General features: G+C 48.6%; 10 protein-coding genes across 10 annotated transcripts; 7 read left to right on the forward strand and 3 right to left on the reverse strand.

Annotated features, from left to right (window-relative positions):
• Positions 1-782: 782 nt before the first annotated feature.
• FOBCDRAFT_273122 (uncharacterized protein) lies at positions 783-2690 on the forward strand (the record flags this gene model as incomplete). The annotated part of the gene is made up of 1 exon (XM_054704302.1): positions 783-2690. One exon carries the CDS (start codon positions 783-785, stop codon positions 2688-2690), a length of 1908 nt encoding a protein of 635 aa, XP_054560277.1.
• Positions 2691-3320: 630 nt separating this feature from the next.
• FOBCDRAFT_318758 (uncharacterized protein) lies at positions 3321-4662 on the reverse strand. Its single transcript, XM_031178269.3, has 3 exons — positions 4294-4662; positions 3755-4245; positions 3321-3704 (listed from the first exon to the last, which is right to left on the reverse strand). Exons 1-3 carry the CDS (start codon positions 4553-4555, stop codon positions 3348-3350), a joined length of 1110 nt encoding a protein of 369 aa, XP_031044156.2. The 5' UTR covers positions 4556-4662; the 3' UTR covers positions 3321-3347.
• A 152-nt stretch (positions 4663-4814) lies between these two features.
• On the forward strand, positions 4815-5947 carry FOBCDRAFT_221915 (P-loop containing nucleoside triphosphate hydrolase protein). The gene has a single exon (XM_031178268.3). It carries the CDS (start codon positions 4972-4974, stop codon positions 5905-5907), a length of 936 nt encoding a protein of 311 aa, XP_031044155.2. The 5' UTR covers positions 4815-4971; the 3' UTR covers positions 5908-5947.
• Positions 5927-8150, reverse strand: FOBCDRAFT_292396 (fungal-specific transcription factor domain-containing protein; the record flags this gene model as incomplete). The annotated part of the gene is made up of 2 exons (XM_059611800.1): positions 5927-6590; positions 6640-8150. 2 exons carry the CDS (start codon positions 8148-8150, stop codon positions 5927-5929), a joined length of 2175 nt encoding a protein of 724 aa, XP_059464739.1.
• Positions 8151-8334: 184 nt separating this feature from the next.
• On the forward strand, positions 8335-9248 carry FOBCDRAFT_221918 (uncharacterized protein). Its single transcript, XM_031178265.3, has 4 exons — positions 8335-8483; positions 8556-8569; positions 8622-8684; positions 8740-9248. Exons 1-4 carry the CDS (start codon positions 8388-8390, stop codon positions 9206-9208), a joined length of 642 nt encoding a protein of 213 aa, XP_031044152.2. The 5' UTR covers positions 8335-8387; the 3' UTR covers positions 9209-9248.
• Positions 9249-11222: 1974 nt separating this feature from the next.
• On the forward strand, positions 11223-12765 carry FOBCDRAFT_221919 (uncharacterized protein). Its single transcript, XM_031178264.3, has one exon. It carries the CDS (start codon positions 11389-11391, stop codon positions 12532-12534), a length of 1146 nt encoding a protein of 381 aa, XP_031044151.2. The 5' UTR covers positions 11223-11388; the 3' UTR covers positions 12535-12765.
• An 848-nt stretch (positions 12766-13613) lies between these two features.
• FOBCDRAFT_260125 (uncharacterized protein) lies at positions 13614-14895 on the reverse strand. Its single transcript, XM_031178263.3, has 2 exons — positions 14159-14895; positions 13614-14106 (listed from the first exon to the last, which is right to left on the reverse strand). The coding sequence occupies exons 1-2, from the start codon at positions 14824-14826 to the stop codon at positions 13653-13655; spliced, it is 1122 nt and encodes a 373-aa protein (XP_031044150.2). The 5' UTR covers positions 14827-14895; the 3' UTR covers positions 13614-13652.
• Positions 14896-15265: 370 nt separating this feature from the next.
• Positions 15266-17325, forward strand: FOBCDRAFT_249939 (general substrate transporter). Its single transcript, XM_031178262.3, has 5 exons — positions 15266-15386; positions 15457-15562; positions 15615-15976; positions 16043-16188; positions 16243-17325. Exons 1-5 carry the CDS (start codon positions 15327-15329, stop codon positions 17150-17152), a joined length of 1584 nt encoding a protein of 527 aa, XP_031044149.2. The 5' UTR covers positions 15266-15326; the 3' UTR covers positions 17153-17325.
• Positions 17326-17634: 309 nt separating this feature from the next.
• Positions 17635-18825, forward strand: FOBCDRAFT_221922 (uncharacterized protein; the record flags this gene model as incomplete). The annotated part of the gene is made up of 1 exon (XM_031178261.3): positions 17635-18825. A coding segment is annotated over one exon (1159 nt), but the record flags the coding sequence as incomplete, so codon positions are not given.
• A 407-nt stretch (positions 18826-19232) lies between these two features.
• FOBCDRAFT_249941 (uncharacterized protein) lies at positions 19233-21190 on the forward strand (the record flags this gene model as incomplete). The annotated part of the gene is made up of 6 exons (XM_059610891.1): positions 19233-19456; positions 19505-20051; positions 20335-20477; positions 20510-20839; positions 20885-21082; positions 21172-21190. The coding sequence occupies 6 exons, from the start codon at positions 19233-19235 to the stop codon at positions 21188-21190; spliced, it is 1461 nt and encodes a 486-aa protein (XP_059467108.1).
• Positions 21191-21261: the final 71 nt, after the last annotated feature.

Here is a 21261-nt window from a genome sequence, read left to right on the forward strand (position 1 = left end):
ATGGACTGTCGGTACTGGGGACTTGGCTGGGCTGGATACCAAACTCTTGGCTCTTGGACATCTTTTTCATGATTTACCTACCATCTTTTTCAGGGAGTCACAGTGTTTTACGTCGTCGATGAATGGATGCCCGGATACCCTGTGGGCAGCGGCTAATAGTCGAGAGGAGTGAAGTGACGGCGCATGGCCACGGATGGATTTCTTGGGGTTACAGAAAGGCTTGATATCGATCTGATTACCTGTCAGCTACCAAATACCAGCATTTTTGAGCATCTAATACGCTTTGTACCGTCTATCAATCCCTTGTGAGATCCCTGACTCTGTCGCTGGGTACATGAGTACGCTCTCGACCCTACTTGTCACCGGCGAACATGCCCACTGTGCACTAGGTCACTGGAAGTCTGTGGCCTTGTTCTTCAACCAGGTACTGAAACTGCCTTGCGCTTGACTCTGGTCACTGTTGGCAATACGTGAACAGTCAGTCAAAGCGTGCTTCGAGCTGCCTCTCAACCCAAAGATAAAAGCTTCCCATACCTTCGTTCCTAACCCTTTCTACCTAATAAGCTTTCTTTCCCACAAACCTTCTGACGTCTCGCACAAATCTCCAGTTGACATCTAAGCAGTCTATAACCTTATAACTTATACTACTACTTCTTTCGCTACTTACACCTGCTTAGAGGAACCTCAGCGACTTGACACCTATATACCTTTGACAGGTCCGTAGTTGCGACACCCATAACATTTCTATGCAACACCCTGCCTCTGTCAGACATCTGCCCAGCATGTCGGATGTTTCTGACGCCCTCGACCGCGTCCACCCAGACTTTCTTGACTTGTTGATCCGTCATGAGCTCCTACCCCCTGAGGGAGACGACGGCTTCTCGGAGCCATACCTGGCCAGGTTAATTTCCATCGCTCTAGAACTTGCAGAGGATGATGAGCAGGCTTTCCTGGTCGGTAGAATTATTACCGAGGAAGAGTTGGCATTTGAGCGACTGCGCAGCCCCGAAGTTCGCAATACCAACCATCGAATCGTGCTGGATCGAACCGAGAGGAGAATTGTTTTTCGCGAAGCCGCAAATGACCCTGCACCTGAACAAGGAAATGGCGAGGACTGCATGATCTGTGGCGATGACGCTCACTTTAGAGCTCTTTGCGGCCACAATTACTGTTTACCTTGCTACCGTGAAGCTATTCGAGTCGGTCTTCGTTCCCAAGAAGAGTTTCCGCCGAGATGCTGCGACCCTATCACTGAGGAGGGTGTTGCACTTGCACGCGCCCCTGCTTTGGTTCACCTTTTCCGCCAGATGCGAGAGGAAGCTGATGTACCGATCCACGATAGACTATACTGCCATGACGGTAACTGCGCAGCGTTTATTCCACCTGATCGTAACGGGCATTGTTTGTTATGCGATACACACACATGTCGCGACTGCGGTGAGCGAGGCCATCCAGGCCAGCCCTGCCGAGAGGGAGCTGCCGAGGAAGATGTCTGGGCCACCATGGACGAGAACCGGACCGTTAACTGCCCCGGGTGCGGCAGGATGATCGAGCTCGCAGAGGCATGCAACCACATGACATGCCCCTGCGGCCAAGAGTTCTGTTTTATTTGCGGTCGAGTATGGCATACCTGCAACTGCCCCGTCTATGGAGGCTTTCACTTTATGGTACCCATGAGGGATCGTCCAGGTAGGAAGCCGGAGCAGTATCGTCGTCGCCCACACCCTACTGAGGGGGCAGCAGCGGATAGGGCTGATGGAGCGTTGAGGATTCCACAGCTACGACCTATGCAGGGTGAGGAAGAGCGTGTTCCGCCCAGAGTCGGGGGACCGCGAAGGGTTATTCGGCCTCTGGTGTTGCCCCCTCCTGAGGAACCACAAGAACCACAGGAGCAGCGGCGTCGTGGGGAACATTACGAACAGGAACATCAGCATGGTGAAAGACATCATCATGGAGAAAGACGTTATCACGATGAAAGGAATCAAGACGCATATGAACGTGAGCGAAATCGCAGACGAGCCGAAAGACGAGCTGATGTGCCAATGGAGCCACGCAGAGTTGATCCTCTAATGGTAGGTCGTCCACCCGATGCCCCTCGCCTACATAGGGTGTCTAGAAACAGGGCTCACGCGGGAGATATGAGAATAGCTAACCACATCGTTGATGTACAGGGTGGATATGCGCCTGAAATACGAATGGATCGCCGGCGGGACGATGGCCGTGCCGCCATGGAAGCTCTCATGCCTGGTATGGGCCGCATGCAGATCAACGAGCAGCGCATTGAGAGACCACCCGCAAGAGATGATCGCCGCCTTCCCAGGCTGTATCGGTATGAGATGGATGCACCTCAAATAAACTACCAGGGCCGATTTTACAACGAGAGGGATGCGCCTCAGATGAATGTGCCGCGCCGACCTTATAACGTGATGGATGCACCTCAGATAGACAGGTCTCGCCGTGAAGCGGCATACGACGCGATGGACGCTGAAGCCAGGCGCATAAACCAAAATCGGCTACTTGCGATGAATCGCGAAGCGGCTCGCCTGGCGGCGCAGGATCCTCCCCGCCAGCAGGGCAGGAATCGCCAAGGCCATTATAGAGACGATGTTTATGGAGAAATATTGATCGATTCCGACGATGATCTATACGGTGACGATCGAGGCTACGATACTCGTCGCCCTCGTTATTGAGCAGGGTAAGAAGAGATCGATGTCGTCTTTGCAAATCGCAGCGTCTTGAAGGTACAGAGCTTTGGCTCAACTCCTAACTTGGTCTCTGTAGAACCCTGCTCCTATGCCAGTCGAGGGCTGTTATTGCAATCGCGATAGGTAAGAGGTGAGAGGAAGCCTTGGACCGTGAGAGCGCGGTAACATGCCGCGGGCAGGGCTCATTCGTATGATGGGCTTTACTCAAGATATGGCGACATTTGGCGTTTTAGGTGTATACGGGGTGAAATAGCTTATTGCGATACACGAGGGAATTAAAAGTTATGGCTCTATCTTCTCTTCGAGACTGTTTTACCACTTGCTTCTACGCGACCGATGATTCTTAAATTGTATAGTTGCTCGTGACTATGCAACTCCTCGATAATACCTAACTTGCTAGCGTAACATAGGGCTGTTTGATATGAACTGATAAAAGAAACTCGCTCTGATAGGCTCAATATTCTAAAGGTAGCCATTTTATGTGTATATAAGAGAACAAAGGTCTAGAACAAAGGCGTTTGCTTGAGTGATGTACATCAGACAACAACTATGGGACTTTACAACGCAAAGAGGTTTATGGCAATGAAGACATACAAAAACACGAATTGTTCATTTTTAATCATCTTATCTCGTTACTAACACTCACTTAGAACTCTTGCTAAGACTCTTCTTGATTTCTGCCACAACCGCAGCCGTGACCTCCTTAGTAGTCGCCTTTCCACCGAGATCCTGTGTGAGAACACCTGAAGCAGTGACATTCTCAACACACTCCATCAACTTGGTCGAAGCCTCTTCTTCACCCAACCATGCGAGCATCTCAGCTGCTGTCCAGAAAGTGGCGACCGGATTGGCGACGCCCTTGCCGGTGATGTCGAATGCAGAACCGTGGATAGGCTCAAACATAGATGGGTTCTCGCGGCTGGGGTCGAGGTTGCTTGTTGGTGCAATGCCGATTGAACCAGCGAGGGCAGCAGCAAGATCAGAGAGAATATCAGCGTGCTAGAGTATGTTAGTTCGATGACTTCCAAGGTAGAGGAAAGATGACTTACCAAGTTGCTAGCAACAATAGTATCGATGCTATCAGGCTTAAGAACCATCTTTGTAGTCATAGCATCAACCAACATCTTCTCAACAGTAACATCGGGAAAGTCCTTCGCAACCTCCGCGGCAACCTCATCCCAAAGAACCATGCCGTTCCTCTGCGCATTGCTCTTGGTGACCACAGTCAAATGCTTTCTGGGTCTCTTCTGCGCAACCTCAAACGAGAACCGAATAAGTCTGCTAACAGCGTGACGAGTGAAGATGGCGACTTCTGTGGCAACTTCCCAGGCGTGACCGCGGTGTGAACGACCGCCTTGGCCGGCGTATTCACCTTCGCTGTTCTCGCGGATGATGACCCAGTCGAGATCGCCGGTTTTGCAGTTACGCAGGGGAGATTGTGTGCCGCGCATGATGCGTGTTGGACGGACGTTGGCGTATTGCTGGAAGGGCTGGCAGATTGCCAGACGAAGACCCCAGAGGGAAATATGATCAGGAACATCTAGTAAAATGAGTATCAAGTTTCATCAGAACATTTAGTAAGACTTACCAGGAGCTCCAACGGCACCGAAGAGGATGGCATCGTGCTTCTTCAACTGCTCAAGACCACCATCGGGAATATACTTTCCAGTCTTCTTGTAAGTATCCGAACTCCAGTCATAGTGAGTAAAGTCAAGATCAAAAGTCTGGAGAGTATCGGCGAGAGCGTTTAGAACCTCGATACCAGCAGAAATAACCTCAGGACCGATTCCATCAGCTGGGATGGAGGCGATGCTGTAGGACTTCTTGGCGGTGACTGCGGAGGGAGACATGATTATTCTAATGTGTTTGTGAAGACTTGTGATGAGAATTGAAGATGTTGATGAGTTGTATACGATAGATATGTTATACTTATATATACGAAGATGTCGGATTGAGAGTATGTTAGTCTTGGCTTTGTGTGGAGGCGAGCGGACTTAGAAATGTCCGCGACAACACGACATCGCCCGGACCGGGAAAGGAAGTGAGCGGCGCTTCAAGTCCGTTGCGATTGACGCTTTTCCGTGAATAGTGGCTTATGATGCGGGGAATGATTGTCCATCATTTAGAAGAGCCCAAAGTAGGCTATGAGGGACTTTCCCTTCCTTTGTCTTCCATGATATCTTGAGGGATAATATTTTTATCGATCACTTACTCTTTCCTCGTAAATTTCATCACGAAGGACCCAATATCTTCCATTCCACCAGCCATGATTGATCCGAAAGCTATTGATACTGTGCTGGACATCTTTGTCCCTGCTATCCAAGTTCATCGGAAGAATTCCTCAAGACCATTCGTTCTAGGTCTTTCTGGTCTTCAAGGCAGTGGAAAATCGACATGGGCTGCAGCTCTTTCACAAGCCCTCACGAATCAACACAATCTCAAGACCCGCATGGTATCCCTGGACGATCTCTATCATGACCATCCAGAACTTGTGGCCCTTCGAGAAGCAAACCCAGATAATGGTCTTCTCCAAACTCGTGGCCAGCCTGGAACTCACGACGAAGTTCTAGCGAAGAACTTCTTCGATCAAGTACTTGGCCGCGTTGAGAGTGATGAGAAGGTTGTCAGATGGCCAGCTTTTGACAAGAGCCTTCATAGTGGTCAAGGTGGAAGGGTTCCCGTTGAGAAATGGGAAGAAGTTCCGCTGGACGACGGCCTTGATGTTCTGATTTTTGAGGGTTGGGCACTTGGCTTCAAACCTTTGACTGACGAGGAAGTCAAGAGGAAGTGGGAGAAAGCTAAAGCTTCTGAGGCACAGCAGTCTGAAGAATGGGCTCTTACGAACACGCTGGCGAGCCATGATCTGAACCATGTTCTGCTCATCAACAAGAACTTGAGAAGATATTGCGAGACATTCGCTGGAACACAGCACTTTGATGGATTTCTACACCTGAGTACAGAGAAGCTCGTCCAGGTTTACGAGTGGCGGCTAGGCCAGGAGAGGGCGTTGAGGCAGCACAAGCCAGGCATGACGGATGAGCAGGTTATCATGTTTGTCAAGGGATATATGCCTGCTTATGAACTGTTTCTCGAATGTCTTCAGAACGAGAACTTCTTCAAAGGCCAGGGGCCTAGTGAGAAGAAGCATATACAAGTGGTATTGAATAAGAACCGGGAGGTTGTTCAGGTGAAGGAGGTATAATATATTAATATTAGTCATACTATCGTAAATAGTTCCAAGTTGGATCAACAGAAGCATCAAACTCCGCGTTTACAAGAAAGGGATTGTCGATGGCACTGAATGAACTCGCAAAGAGCTGATCATACCACATCATTGATTCATGGCCTTCTAGCGGTATGTTATCCAAATTCATACCAGGTGCTCCTTCTGGATTTAGTGATGTGCGTGGTGTAGACAGAAAGTCATTGGAATATGGCGCCTGAGGATTTTGGGGCTGGGAGTAGGGTATGTCTTGAGATAAGATACCCGTAGAATGATACGTCGTCCGTGGTCGTTTATTCTGTTGTGGTCTGAAGGGTTGAGTGGAGGATAGTCCTTGGAATGCTTGGGTATTCGAAGAGGTGTTTTGAGGGATAGAGTTTGGGCTGTCTCTTGTTTCAGTGCCTTGAGATTGAGCATGTTGTGTTCTTGGAAGTCTTGTAGGGGTAGTGTTCTCACCACTCCGTACTTGACTTCCGACACTTGGAGAGAAACTACGTGTTGTGATGATTGCATCTACCGGAGATTCAATCATCGTTGGCCGCTCTTGGGAGAGCTCTTGAACGGTGGAAGTCAACTCGTCTATGGCCCCAAGACAGTATTCTGGCCAGGAAGTGTCCCGTGCAGCCAGATGACCGAGTATGTCCTTGGCCGCAGCAACATGCCTAAAAGAGTCAGTGAATAATGAAAGACTGGAGAAGGAAGGTGACATACCTCATTGCGCTACCCAGATGGACCTGCTTTTCAAAGGCAGCATGAATAAGAACAAATGCACTGATCCAGATAGACCACGTGAAGGAAGGCCACAACAAGGGTGTTTGAGACTTCGCACTAGTTGAGTCTACAGACAACTGGTGGCGGTTTCGATGTTTCTTGAGAATTATCAAGATAGACTTAGCAGCTGAGATGCATGCCTGGAAGGCGGATGAGTATGATGAAGAAGGATGTTCGGAAGCGAGGCCAGGTCTGTTCAAGCATATTGCTGATTCGTGCTTCAGAACCAAAAGCATAACCTTGTGATGCTCGGATATTGCGGGAGCAGTTGCCCCAGTATCGGCTAAGTCGTCCTCTTCTACAGCGTCTTGAATTTCGTTGAACCATTTAGCCAGCTCAGCTTGGACGAACGCTGCTCGATCTGCGGTATCCTGTCGTTGAAGCATGGACTTGTTCCTGAGCTCAAGAATGAGTCCACGTATACGAGCATGCTTCGCCACGAACGTAAGGAGCTGTAACCTTTCCGGATTTTCTTCCCTGTTCGTTATTGTGTGGCGCTCCTCGCCGGGATAACAGACATCCAGGTCGTCATCTCGTATGTCGAGAGGTAGTCCAAGAGACTGGCAGAGAAGCCTTTCTAGAATGTAGATACACCAGAAAACCCTGCGTCGAACCGAAACTTCCTTGTCTGTGAAGAAGGGATATCGCGCTGGACATCGATGAAGGCCCATGTGAAATGCAGTCCTAACAATAAGTCCACCTAATCTCGATGCGGCGTTGAGACAAAGCATCGAAGTCAGGAACAACTGGATAGCCAAAGCTGCCTGTGTTGAGCGGATTGACGCAGGCTGGCTCAAAGCAAACTGCGAGCTCGCCAACGCATCGTCGACACTGTTGAAGAGGTAAAATTTCGGAATCGGCTTTTTGAAAGCAGCGGCCTGTCGACTATCCGCCAGCGATATAGAAAGAACAGACCTCAAGATGACTGTATCTACAGGGTCAAGCAATAGCATTCCGTTCTTAGCAACCTCTTCAAACAACCCCAGGACTTGAGGCCCGTGAAGGAACGGAAGAACAGGATGCCAAGCCTCGAAATAACTCTTGGACCACTCGACAAAGTCTTCAAAGCTCTCTCCTCCGGGCGGGACATCATCGCGGACTTCATCATCTCTCCAAAGAAACTGCTCTCGATTTCTTCTTATCGAAGCATCTTGACGAAGTTGATCGTCCTCACCGGGAATAAGCGTATTGATAGCCGAAGACCCAGATTCTGTAGTTCGTGATGCAGATCTCTTGGCAAGGCGAAGATGAACAGCACGAATATAGTGGATTCCGCTACCGCTTCCTACGAATCGAGCGGCATCGTGTTCACCTGTATCGCGCATCAATCCATATTCGCGTCCGGGTTGAGAAGTCGAGTATTTCCGTTTCTGGCCGTGAGGTTCTGAATGACCTAGGGTTGAGTGCGATGCTGTCTCGATATTATCGTACGGTGAGTGATGAGAAGACATCTTTACATCACATCCTCAATGCCAGGCTGTGAAATCTGGATGAATTGACGATGCTGGGGACTGCCGAGCTAAGCTGAGCTGAAGCTGCAAAGGTGCTAGTGCCGCGCCGGACAAAGAAAAGGCCGAGGCGGGGTTGAACAAGTCATTCTGCCTGTGGAGCGACGTTTTGGCTCTGGGGAACCCGATCGATTACAGATGCTGCACAAGGATTAGTCCTTGTGTAAGTGAATTGTTTACATGGCGAATAATGAGGCGTCGGTTGAGTGTGAGCAAGAGGCTGAGAGGCAGTTGAATCCGATAGCGTGCAGTCATTGTCGGCAGCGGAAGCGCAAGGTGAGATCTCGTGCCCCAGTCACAATTCTGGGGAAAAAGGGAGTGCCTTTTACTAAACTGAGAACTCGCTAGTGTGATAGGCAACTGTAAGTGTTTCATATGCTCATCGGAGAGATCGTCGTGCTAACGGCTGCTCAGGCCGCATTGTCTGCAATGCACCAACGATCCCACCAACTGCCATTACCCAGAACAAAACAAGAGGTATCACCACCATGCTCACTCATATTGACCACTATAAATACTGATGAAATACTAGAGGTCTCCCAATTGGGTTTATTACCAGACTAGAGACGCGTCTTGCAGAGACGGAAGAAGCTCTCTTTCGGCTTGTGCACTCTATCGATGAGCCTAACAACAATCACACCTCACTCAAGCCTTCATCACAAAGGAAAGATGACCGTATAAGAGAATGGAATAGTCTTCCCCTTAGAAATGCGGATGAAATAAGAGCATGGTATCGAAATAGATCAGAGCAAACCCACTCGCCAGCCCAACACGACGCTTTGATGGATGAAGACCAACGTACACGATCTATTCATGCCACACCACCCGAGGCAGAGCCCGTGGACTTCCCCGATGACGCTGGAGATGACCAGGGAGAAACAATTACGTTGCAAGATACTGATGACGATGTTATGCCGAGGAATGATATCCATATTCAGGAGGAGTCTGGTGGAAGCAAAGCTAAGGAGATGGAACAGAAACATCCAAACATGTACTTTTAGAGCATCTATTACTTAATACCACGTCACTGCTGATCTTAAACGACCTAAAGAGCCCCCCAAATCTCATGGATAATCTTCATATTGTCTCTTTGTCTGCTCTGATAATCTCTATTCTAACTCAAAAGCCTTTCACCATGGTCACTCTGTCTCGTGCCATGGTTTTGCCATAGTTACCAGACCTAGCTTTGATCTAATTGTCGAGCAAACCTTTCAAGCTATTTTGGTCGAAGGATTTCTTGCGGGGAGCCAGCTCCATCGGTGATCACGTCAGATGACAAGTTGTCAGGATGATGCCTGTCTTAGACCTCTCTTGAAAGCGAAGTCCCAGTTATGTAAAAGGCCTGATTAAGGCCATTCAAATCCTCTGATTCTAACTTTAGTTGGGCATTAACAGGAGATATGCATTGTTATTTTTGTTTGCCTACAGCTCTTAAGTACGTGTTGTTATTCTGGATCAAATTTTAGATTATCAAAGTCGTGTCCACGCGTCGAAGGATCAAGCCATCTCATCATATTGAATACCTAGTCTCATACATTGAGAGTAGTTTTTAGTTATAGGACAAGATATTTACTATCATTGGAAAAAGTCTAGTCTTAATTTGCAGCTCTAGGATCATTGGGCATAAATTGAAATGTTGATACCAGCAAGCATCGCAAAGCAACAAATCCCGTGCCTCAAGGCACATCTTATCCTAATGGTAACTTATTAGCCACGTTTAGTATAAACTGTTCTGTTCAAGAACCTAATAAATTGGTGACTTCAGCTGTTAGTCAAAGTGAGGCCTCTGGAAATTTTCGGCCATTGGGCGGCTTGATGAGGGCGTCACCATTAGATAATGGCTTCCCTTAGCAAAATGGCGTCCGCTAGTAGCCAGCTCGAGCGTTGGGTTGAATGCCAGCATAGCTTTCTGAAGCTACCACTTCTCACAGTATGAGGAGCCATTATGCAACAATGGCAGAGTCGGGTCAAGACCCGAGGAAGGATCATGAATAGCCGAAGTTCCATCTGCATGAGATATCGCCTTTTGGTGGCCGATTACGTATGACTTCAGCTCCAGAGAATCCGCTATACAGAAGAATCTGACATGCAATACGGCACACTTCAAGACATCGGGGGCGGGAAAACACAGTACGGCAATGTCCGCCGCTGGTAAGCTTGAGCTGTAAACCATCCTCCAATCCAGCTGATGCACCACCATCTCAGCTCCAATGACCATCCTCGAGGGATAAGCCATGGCGTAGTGCGCATGGTTTTTGACCGCTTATTGCCATGCTAAGGCTTAGTACGTGACACCAAAACTCTGTCTGTCTTTAGTAAGCTGATATTTTCCGTTGCACAAGTACCATTATGACCGACAGTCCGATGGATGCTCGGCGTAAGCTGTCCTTACTTGGGAACAGAACTCCATCTGAGCTGCTGCGCCATGGCCCCCGAAGAACAATTAGATCCGGTAGTGAGCTGAACCGAGGAAATTGTCGAGTTTAGTGACAATAAGCTTGAATCTTAGTCTATCGAGGCTTTCCATTCTAAATGCCGCAGACCCGAACAGCTCTCCCCCGAAAACAAGTAAATCATAAGCTACACTTGACTAGACCTACTGCTCCAATGATTGACCATCTTGACCATCCACCAAACTGTGGGAATGTTGGCAATAGCTTCGACAGCTCAAGCTAAATGCCACTAAAATCGTCACAGGGCTGTAAAGGCCAGTCCAGACCATCCGGACGGCGCAGTTACCATTTTCTGCAGAAAAAAAACTCACTTTACCTAATTTGCACCGAGCCCTTAAGCTTAAAATAGGGCTAATGTGATCTTGGGGCTGGGGGGCTGAGCCCGATCTGACGGCTTACTCTGGTGAGGGCTGTGAGACATCACAGCCTCCTCCGCTGGGAGTCGGAGACTAAGCATGCAGACACTTACTGAATTCAGACAGCTTCACTTGGGATGCAAATCTTGTATAAGAGAGCAACGAATTCTCGTCGAAATGGATTTTTTCTTCTCATCATCACATCACAAAACATCAAATCAACAACTTTTTTCCTTTTTCTCTTATTTCCTTATTTCCTTTGTCAGGTCTTATTTCCTTACAAACCTTCGCTTCTTCTCAGTCGTCTGTCACAGTTTCTTCGTCGCTTTCAAACAAAAAACTGTTTTAATTTTTCGACAATCTCATACCATTATGCATTCTACAATCTTTGCTCTTGTTGCCGTTGCTGGCTATGTCTCTGCTGGACCTACCGCCCGCTCTCAGACTGAGTGTTCAGGTGTTGGCCAGTTCTACACTTGTGCGAACAATGGTTTCCGCGGTTATTGCTCCGTTGATCCTTGTGCCATAAAGTGGTGCACTGATTTCGTCGAGGGTACTTGCGATCCCGTCTTTATCACCAAGCCTGTTGTTGCTACCGAGACCGAGGAAGAGGAAGAAGAGCACTGGGAGCCTGAGACTACTCCCGTTTCTCTTCCTGAGGGCCAATGCGCCCCCGGCACTGGTTTCTTCCAGGTCTGCTCCAACGGGTTCAAGGGCTGCTGCAAGTCCGACGCCTGTGCTGGCAAGGACGCTATCTGCCCTGATGACAAGAAGGTCAAGCGCACTGACGACCCTACTGTCTGCGCTCCCGGCACCGGTTTCTTCCAGTCTTGTTCCAACGGCTTCAGAGGCTGCTGCAAGTCTGACGCTTGTACCGGTACCGCTGGTGTCTGCCCCGACAACAAGCCCGAGGCCCCCAAGCCCAAGCCTGAGACCTGGGAGCACAAGCCTGAGACTACCACTAAGACTGCTCCTGCTTCTCTCCCTGATGGACAGTGTGCTCCTGGTACCGGCTTCTTCCAAGTCTGCTCTAATGGCTTCCGCGGCTGCTGCAAATCTGATGCTTGCACTGGCAACGCTGGTGTCTGCCCCGATCAGAAGACCAAGCGATCTGACGACCCTACCGTCTGCCCCCCTGGAACCGGCTTCTTCCAGTCTTGCTCCAACGGTTTCCGTGGATGCTGCAAGTCTGATGCCTGCTCTCAATCTCAGCCCATCTGCCCTGACGCCATCGCTAAGCGCTCCGATGACCCCACCGTCTGCCCTCCCGGAACCGGCTTCTTCCAATCTTGCTCCAACGGCTTCCGCGGCTGCTGCAAGGGCGATGCCTGCGGTAACACCTGGTGCCCCGACTACAAGACCGGCACCTACGAGCCCGCCCAGACTCTCAAGGTCAAGGCTCGCTCTGATGGTACTTGCCGCCCTGGTACCGGTTTCTTCCAGGTCTGCGCCAACGGCTTCAAGGGATGCTGCAAGAAGGACGCCTGCTCTCAGAAGAAGCCCGTCTGCCCCAAGTAAGAGGCATTCTTCTCTTCAAATTTTCCAGTAATGGTTTTACATTGGCATAGCGTTGCATAGAACATTACTAGCGTGCATAGATAGATATGGTGTTTGTCGATTTTGTTTGGAACAGTCCTTTATGAGTTATTATGGCATTTGATTGAGCTACTATTCTTGATATTTACTTATTTAGAGCATTGATTTTGTCGGACACGATAAAAATCTAACTAATACACTCCTTTAAAAAAATCTTGAGTCTCTGCTAATTGATTCTGTGAGCCATTGATAAGAACAGGGTCTCAAGCATTCCTTGTAAAGGCATCGCCTGGGTGACTACTCAATTACAAAGCCGCTTAGCCATGTTCATCTTAGTGTAGCCTTTGAATTTTCTCTTAACGAAAGCCTTCTCTCTGGGCCGTCGTCGACGAAGTAGTGCCAACGCAGCAATCTCAAGACTCCCATCGAAGCCGCCACAAACAGGACAGTGACACAACAAAGAAAACGCGTCAATTCCCAGTAGCGAATATGGAAAATTAGTTCCCTTATGAACAGAGGGACTGCCGCAGCCAGGAGCAGTATTTGGTGCAGTAAAGCTCCCGTCACGGCTAATTTAAGTCGACTGATACTGCTTATCCATCCGCGGAAGAACAAGGGCAAGACAAACAAAGCCAGAGAGAGAAGTACCAGGATGGTTCGAAGGATATGGCTGTCAACTCCCCAAAGGCGCTCGGCGTATATGAACCATAGCACAGCTTCCAGGTGCAGCCAGAGAAAACTTGGCAGTATAAACTTGTCGAAGGCTCTGAGAGGTAGTCTGGTCTGAGGCGCATCGTGTCTGTAGCCAGGAAGCTCGCATTCCGAGGCCATGAAGTCTGATAGGGGAGATAACGTAGGTATTGCTTGCATGACTTCCAGCGTGACGATAATGTTGACGTCGTGATGATCTTGTTGAGTTGTGCGGGGTTGAGTCTTCGCTGTAAATCTGGCTGAGCTCCCCAACCCTATGACGAATGTATAGCTTGGCATCTTGAAGTATCGAATTTCGCTACGAAGAAAGGGATTTAATTGAGTTTATTTCTATATATAACACAAAAGAGTCGTCGCAATCATTACAATGATATTATCTATAAACCTGCCTAAGACTTAAATCTATCAGCCCCTGCCTTCAAGATCATCTGGAACAGCTCAACGTCTTTCCTAGCATCCGCCGCACTCGTCTTGGGCACTTTCCCTCCAACGACACAGTCATAAAGATCTAGCATCTCCAATGTATACGGATCCTCATACGTCTTCCTGATGATCCTCTCCTGAAATCCACCTTCACCAATCTTCTCTCGAATCGTCATGATGACTGGCAGGCCCTTGACGTAAGGAGAGTCAAAGTTGACTCTCGCGATTTTGTTAGCTGAGTAGACTTCGATGTGTGCATCGAACTGAGGTACACCGCTGAGACCTGATTCATACGTGACGGGGAAGTCATCGTATTGGAATAGCACGCTGAAGATACCGGGGAGTGTTAGGACAGCGCCGGCTACGGATTTGGGCATGCCGAGAATCTCGCGCATTGCCGAAAGGTCGTGAGTTCCAAGACTATATCATCAAGTCAGCACTGATACTGTATTATATAGTGAAGATGACTTACGCTCCCAGAACTCTTAGCATTCTTTGTGACTGAGGTGTACTTGGCACTCCAAACTCTTTGACAAGAGCTTGTTCAAAGATATCAGCCTCCCGACGGCTCCTATCCTGGCCATCTTCCTCAGAGAAGTCATTGAACTTCTGAGGAAATGTGCCGTTCTGCTCAACGAAGGTAGAGTTAGGCCCAATGATGTCCCTGACTCTCGCATACTGAATCTTATCCATGCCCCCAACTTCTTCCACGGCATCGATGAAAGCAGTAGCGTAGCGTCGCATTGTCCCAACAAAGACCTTGCCCCTTGAAGCCTTCTCCGCCTCAATAAGTCTGTCTATGTCTCGGAAGCAAGTCGCAGCTGGTTTCTCGATAAGACAGTACTTGTCATTCTTGAGAGCGAGTATGCCATGTTCAACGTGGTATGCGTCAGCGTTGGCGATCAAAACCACGTCGACATCTGGTGAGGAGCAAAGTTCTTTAGGGTTGGTGGTTGTCTTGGGAGTACCGCCCTGGACTTTGATGGCGCAGTGGGCTAGAGCTTGTTTCGAAATATCGCAGAGATAGGTTGTTTGGAACTTGTGGGACAGGAAGTTGATGTTGGGAATATGAGCGACTTGCGAGATCTCACCACAGCCGATGATTCCAACCCGAAGGATGCGATCTGATGTGCCTGACATGGTAATGCAGTGAAAGAGGGATTGAATGATTGATCGCAATGTCTTAGACTCTTGAAGACTGTAACAAAAAGGGTATAAGTTAAAGCCTAGATGTGTTGAAGTAAGAGCTATTTATCCTTCATCTCCTCTGTCATCAATACGTAGTCCCCAGTGGGTTGGAGTATCACTCCCCCATCTGCATTCCCCACATACCGCTACTCCCCGACACCAAAAGAGCATTCAGCTCCGCTACTCCGCGAAAGGATCATGACTCGATCCCTGGCTTCGCACCATGCTAAAATGTAACCATACTTTATCTTCTTCCCCATGGGGTCACCCAGTTTCCTCGGTTACAGGGAACGAAAATCCGGGGTCTAGATGAGCACTTGAATGCTTTAAAAGGAGCTTGTCATCCCCCTCTTGTGGACCTCTTCATTCCCGCAAATCATCAAGTTATTGTGGTTCTTTGACGCGTTATACTACCCGTCTCGATCTTGCATCTTCCACTCTGGCTTGGGATTATGGGTGTCTTTTCACGCAAGAAAGAAGCCGAATTGGCTGTTGGATCGGAGCTCTCACGAGTACGACATCCCATCTCCCACTCTCCCCCTCCCATTCGTCGTCTCACAGACTAACGGCTCTCCTACGCAGGTTCTCCCTCAGAATCCAAAGTCATGGTACATGACTTGGCATCTGATCAAGCTGAACCTATGCCTTTTGGTCCCTCTATTTTCTTCCGCTTCCGTTGGCTACGATGGTATACTCTTTTTTCTCCTCAAGGTTCCAGGTCCAACTCTGACATGGTCTAGGATCAATGATGAACGGTCTCCAAACCTTGCCTCAATGGCGCGAGTTCTTCGGTAGTCCAGAGGGTGCCCTTCTCGGCCTAATGAACTCTGTATATCCCCTTGGCAAAGTCGTCTCCCTCTTCGTGGTATCCTATGTCTGTGATCGCTGGGGACGTAAGCTCCCTATCCTTATTGGTCTCGTCACCTGCATTGGCTTTGCAACTCTGCAGGGTCTGTCACAGAACCTACACAGCTTCATCATTGCAAGAGCCTTGTTAGGTTTCTTCACCAGCTTCATCGGTCAACCTAGCCCTATCATCATTACTGAGCTTGCGTACCCAACTCAGCGAGGCAAAGTAACAGCTTTGTATAACACCTTTTTCGTAAGTCTGGATTCTATCACGTTTCGGGCTATTGTGCAGCATGCTAATCATGTATCTCGGATTTAGTACTTTGGCTCTATTTTCGCCGCTTGGTGTACTTATGGCACCTTCAAGAACCCGACGACTTGGAGCTGGCGAATCCCATCTCTCCTGCAAGGTGCATTACCTGTCATTCAGCTTTTGGGTCTCTATTTTCTCCCAGAATCCCCCAGGTAAGAACGTCGCATCAATCTACGATTTATAAGAAGCTGACATAACCGACCCAGATGGCTTGTTTCCAAAGGCCGCAAAGAGGAAGCTAGAAAAGTCCTTGCTGAGTTCCACGCAGGCGGCGATCTCGAGTCTCCCCTCGTCGAATTCGAGATGCAAGAAATCGAGCTGGCACTTACCCAGGAAGCCGACGCTATTTCTGCCGTCTCATGGGCCGAACTATTCCGCACTCCAGCCAACCGCAAGCGCACGCTTATTGCTGTCATCGTTGGTTGGTTTGCTCAATGGAATGGTGTCGGAGTCGTCAGCTATTATCTTGTTCTGGTTCTCAACACGATCGGTATTACCAAGGTTAAGGACCAGACTCTTATCAATGGACTTCTTCAGATCTTCAATTGGCTCGCTTCGACTTTCCTGGGAGCCATGATGGTTGATCGACTCGGGCGCCGGACTCTGTTTCTGCTCTCCACGGGTGGCATGCTTGTCTCTTATATCATTTGGACCGGCCTTACGGCGCATTTCGTCAGCAGCCATGATGAGTCGACAGGCCGTGCAGTGGTTGCTTTCATCTTCATCTTCTATCTATTCTACGACATCGCCTGGACACCACTTCTCCAAGCCTACCCTGTCGAAATCTTTCCGTATACCCTCCGAGGACGTGGCCTTTCCATCACTTATATCTCATCTTTCACTGGTCTCATTGTCGGCAACCAGGTGAACCCAATCGCCATGAAGGCTATCACTTGGAAATACTACATTGTCTTCTGTTGTATCCTCGCAGTTCTTTTCGTCATTATTTGGTTCTTGTTCCCCGAAACGAAGGGCCATACGCTCGAGGAGATCCGAGAAGTCTTTGAAGGAAAGTTGGATGACCAGGATAAGTTGGCCAGGGTTGAATCGGCTATTGGAGAGGAGAACACTGAGCAGAAGGGCGGCAATGCGAAGCAGGTTGAGATCGCCAACTAAGCTTCCATACACGGTACTTAGGGTCAACGTACCACTATGGATTTAATTGGAGAATTGAGGTGCTTGGAGCGCTGTATAAGAAGATGATTTGCAACTTTATATTGGCCCATTAGGTTACTGCCAGGGACATTATGTTTCGATCCGGATTAGCACTTATCGATACATTAACTATGGCTTGAGTGTTTCCAGTCGATCCATCTGCCACTATGATATCTTCATGCCTCAATAACGCACAAGAGATCGTGACAAGTCCTCGGAAATATGATGATTCAAACAGTGATCGAATATCCGTGGTTGGTCTTAACTTATCCGCATTAAGCTTAATGACCGGACCATGACAAGGTCCAGGACCAGGAGATTTCCCGTTGTTATGCCGGCATAACGAGGTTGTAATCGGGGAGTAGCGGAGTTACGCTAAACAGCGGAGAAGTTACTCCATCTCGGACTGCATTTAGCCGAAGTTGATGGATGATGTGAATCTCGATGCCTTCGTTTATTACCCTGCAACCTTCGCCCTTCTTACTTCCAATAGTCTTTGTTTCACACACCTTGTTACTTCTCTTCCAGAATCTTATCACTATGTCTCAGTCAAAACCAACTCTGCGATGGGGCATCATCGGCACTGGTCTGATCTCATCATGGTTCATCCAGGACCTCCTCATTGAGAGAAAGGATGCCCAAGCAACACATCACATACAAGCCATTGGATCGTCTTCGGTTGAAAAGGGCACAAAGTTTGTTGAGACACATATGCCAGGACAGACTCAACTTCCATCCATCTATGGAAGCTATCAGCAAGCTTACCAAGATCCCAATGTTGATATTATCTACATCGGAACTCCTCATGGCTTTCACAAGAAGAACTGCCTCGATGCGATTTCGCACGGAAAGCATGTTTTATGCGAAAAAGCATTTACTCTCAACGCCAGGGAGGCAAGAGAGGTTCTGGATGCAGCCAAGAAGAGGGGAGTATTTATCATGGAGGCTATGTGGACGCGTTTCTTTCCTCTGGTTAAATCTCTCCAGAAGATCATCCATGAGGACAAGGCTGTTGGCGATGTAGTTCGTGTATTTGCAGACTTTGCCATGAACCAGAACATCGAATCAAGGGGTCCCGATTCACGACTGAAAGACTTATCTCTTGGTGCTGGCAGCCTGTTGGACATTGGTATCTACAGCCTGACATGGGGCCTTGTGACCCTCGATGCAGGTGTGGGCGAAAAAGCCACTATACCAAAGATTACTGCTGCTCAAACTCTCGTCGACGGCGTCGACATCGGCACTTCGATCATCCTCTTATATCCTGATGGAAAGCAGGGTATCTTGACCTCCAACTCAAAGGTCAAAACCCCAGAGGCTTTCTGCCGCGTTGAAGGCACCAAGGGCCATATCATTGTAGAAGGATTCGCGGGTTCAGTCCCTGCATCATTCACTGTTTACAAGGACGGAGAGACTGAGGGGAAGAAGTATGAGTTTGAGAGACCTGGCAAGGGATTTTACTGGGAAGCTGATGCGGTGGCTTTGGATATTGCTGCTGGTAAGGTTGAGAATGATACTATGCCGTGGGCTGAGACTATTCGCGTCATGGAGATTATGGATGAGGTTAGAAGGCAAGGAGGAGCTAGGTTTCCTCAGGACTAGATAGATACGAATAATATATGCATTCACTGATAACACAAGAAGAGACTGCTATAAGCAAAGATCAAGCGATAGGCCTTTTGTATGTTCTAAGACTAGAGCACAATCTGGAACTAATACCTAGAAGAGCATAAATTACTTGGTGAAATATCATAGCCTTGAACTGTTAATCACATATTATCCAATAACATCATAACATGAGGCCTAAGAGAAGGACTTTTAACATGCGATCGCCCTTAAGATAGTGCTAAGGGGATGTAGGGTACCCCGTTCCCCGCATTCAAACACCAGTTGACACTAACACTATCCAATCCAAGTTAGTCTCCGATACTCCGCGAGACCAAAATGGCACTAAGAGAAACCACCACAAACTTAAGATCTCCGCTACTCCCCGACTTTCCATCTACCTTATGCAAGATCCTTTCCAATACCTCACTCCACAATGTTCAGCCAGGGCGGTACCAGCTCCTCGGATCAGCAGGGGCAGGGCAATAAGCGACAACGCACGGCAGCCATGTACCACCGGAAACGTGCCGTGACGGCTTGCCAATCTTGCCGATTGAGAAAGACCAAGTGCGACAACGTTCGTCCAGTCTGTGGGTTCTGCTCCAGGAACGGGGCTCAATGTGTTTATCCTGGCTCTGGCTCTGATAGCGATTACTCAAGGTTAGTAGCAGGCGGATGATCATCATGATCGGCTAATGTATTGGATAGCTACGACCCAGCCAGTTTGACCATTCTGGATCGGCTCAATCATGTTGTATCTCTACTTGAGTCTCGACCTTTAGCAGTACTCGTGAATGAATCAGGCTCATTTACCAGGCCGAGTGAACCATTTGATTCGTCAGGAAGACAGGCCGCCATCAGTCAGCCATTACGTGTCACTCCTATACAGGCATCGAGCGACCCAACGACACATGTGCCTGAAAATGATATCCTGCAGGTCCTTGACCGCCTGGATTTTCCCTCGACATCTAACAATTGCGAGAGTATTATGCGGTGGCCTATATTTCAAGACTTGGTGCCTGAAGTCCACTCCTTCGTTCTCGAGTTAAATGAGGATGTAGAAGCAGGCCCCAGTGATGCCCGGGGCGTCTCAGGAGGAAAGGGCGTTCAGGAAGAGGACTTCATTCAACTTTCAAAACGATTTCTGGCATATGTACATGTTAAGAACCCAATTTTGGATGTCAAGGATTACAAGAAGAAGGTTAGAGAAGCAGCTGAGAATGGGCCACGATGGGATGGCGCGTCTTGCCTTGTAGTAAGCATTCACTCTATTCGCTTCAATGGATCATACTGATCATCCTAAGCTGATATCATGCGCAATTGCATGCCTATCGGTACCTTTTCACACGGAGGCAGACCTTGACGGCTCTCCTGCCTCAACGCGCTCATCGACAACCACTACTATAGACCCAGACACCGCTGCATCATACTATCTAGCCGCAAAGAAACGACTGGGACTGCTCCAGCCATCACTCTTATATATACAATGCCTATTCCTTTGTGGTATATATGAGATGTACTGCATTCGTCCACTCCAGGCCTGGTTTCACTTCAATCGCGCTTGTGTCGATTTGCGAAACATCCTCTGGACTCGCAGTCAGAAGAAGTCGAGTGAGGCAACCACACAGGAAACCCGTCGACTTGAACAAAGACTGTATTGGTCTTGTGTTAAAACAGAATAGTAAGTGAAACCAATCTTTTGTCTTTCGATAGCCTGGTTGATGAAGTTTGGTATAGTGAATTACGGTACGAGATACCATTGCCGCCAAGCGGTATCACACAGTGTGACTATCCAGACATGTTCCCCTCTCCACCAACGGAACTGACCTCTCCATCGGCCTATGATCGGGGTGACACATTGGACGACGATATTGTCCCCGAAGAGGAGAAGAGTTGGTTCTATTATTTGGCAGAGATTTCTTATCGAAGGATGATGAACCGAGCCATGGCTGTAATGGCCCGGAGCGGAGAGCACGGTTGGAGTGATAATATCTGTAAAGCTATGGAGCATTGCAAAGAGTTCAACGAACAAATAGATCTTTGGTAAGTCGTTCGTTTAAGCATAGAAATGACGCTAATGTGTGCCAGGTATTCGCACATTCCACCTCAAATCGACCCAAAGAACGCAGTCCACACCAACAACGAGCTGGCACAGTTTTTGAGGAATCGTGAACTATCTTGTCGAGAATGGATACACCGTCCCTTCCTCTTCTACATACTCCACCAATCTCCAGAAGATGAACACTACGGTCGAGCTATGCCACTGGCGCAGAGGTGTCTGGAGTTGTGTGTAGAGCATCTCTTCCGAACTTACGGTCATAATCGGCATCATGGGACGTGGTATATTGCCCGTTCTTGTGTGACCAAAGCTTTAGTCTTGCTGGCTGCGGCTAAGAGTGGTCGCATACCGCTCCCTCCAGGCTGGAAAGAGGCATTGGAAATTGCGCGATGGACAATAAATCGGT

The sequence above is a fragment of the Fusarium oxysporum genome, chromosome IV (assembly GCF_013085055.1).
Source record: "Fusarium oxysporum Fo47 chromosome IV, complete sequence".
NCBI classification, from domain to species: domain Eukaryota; kingdom Fungi; phylum Ascomycota; class Sordariomycetes; order Hypocreales; family Nectriaceae; genus Fusarium; species Fusarium oxysporum.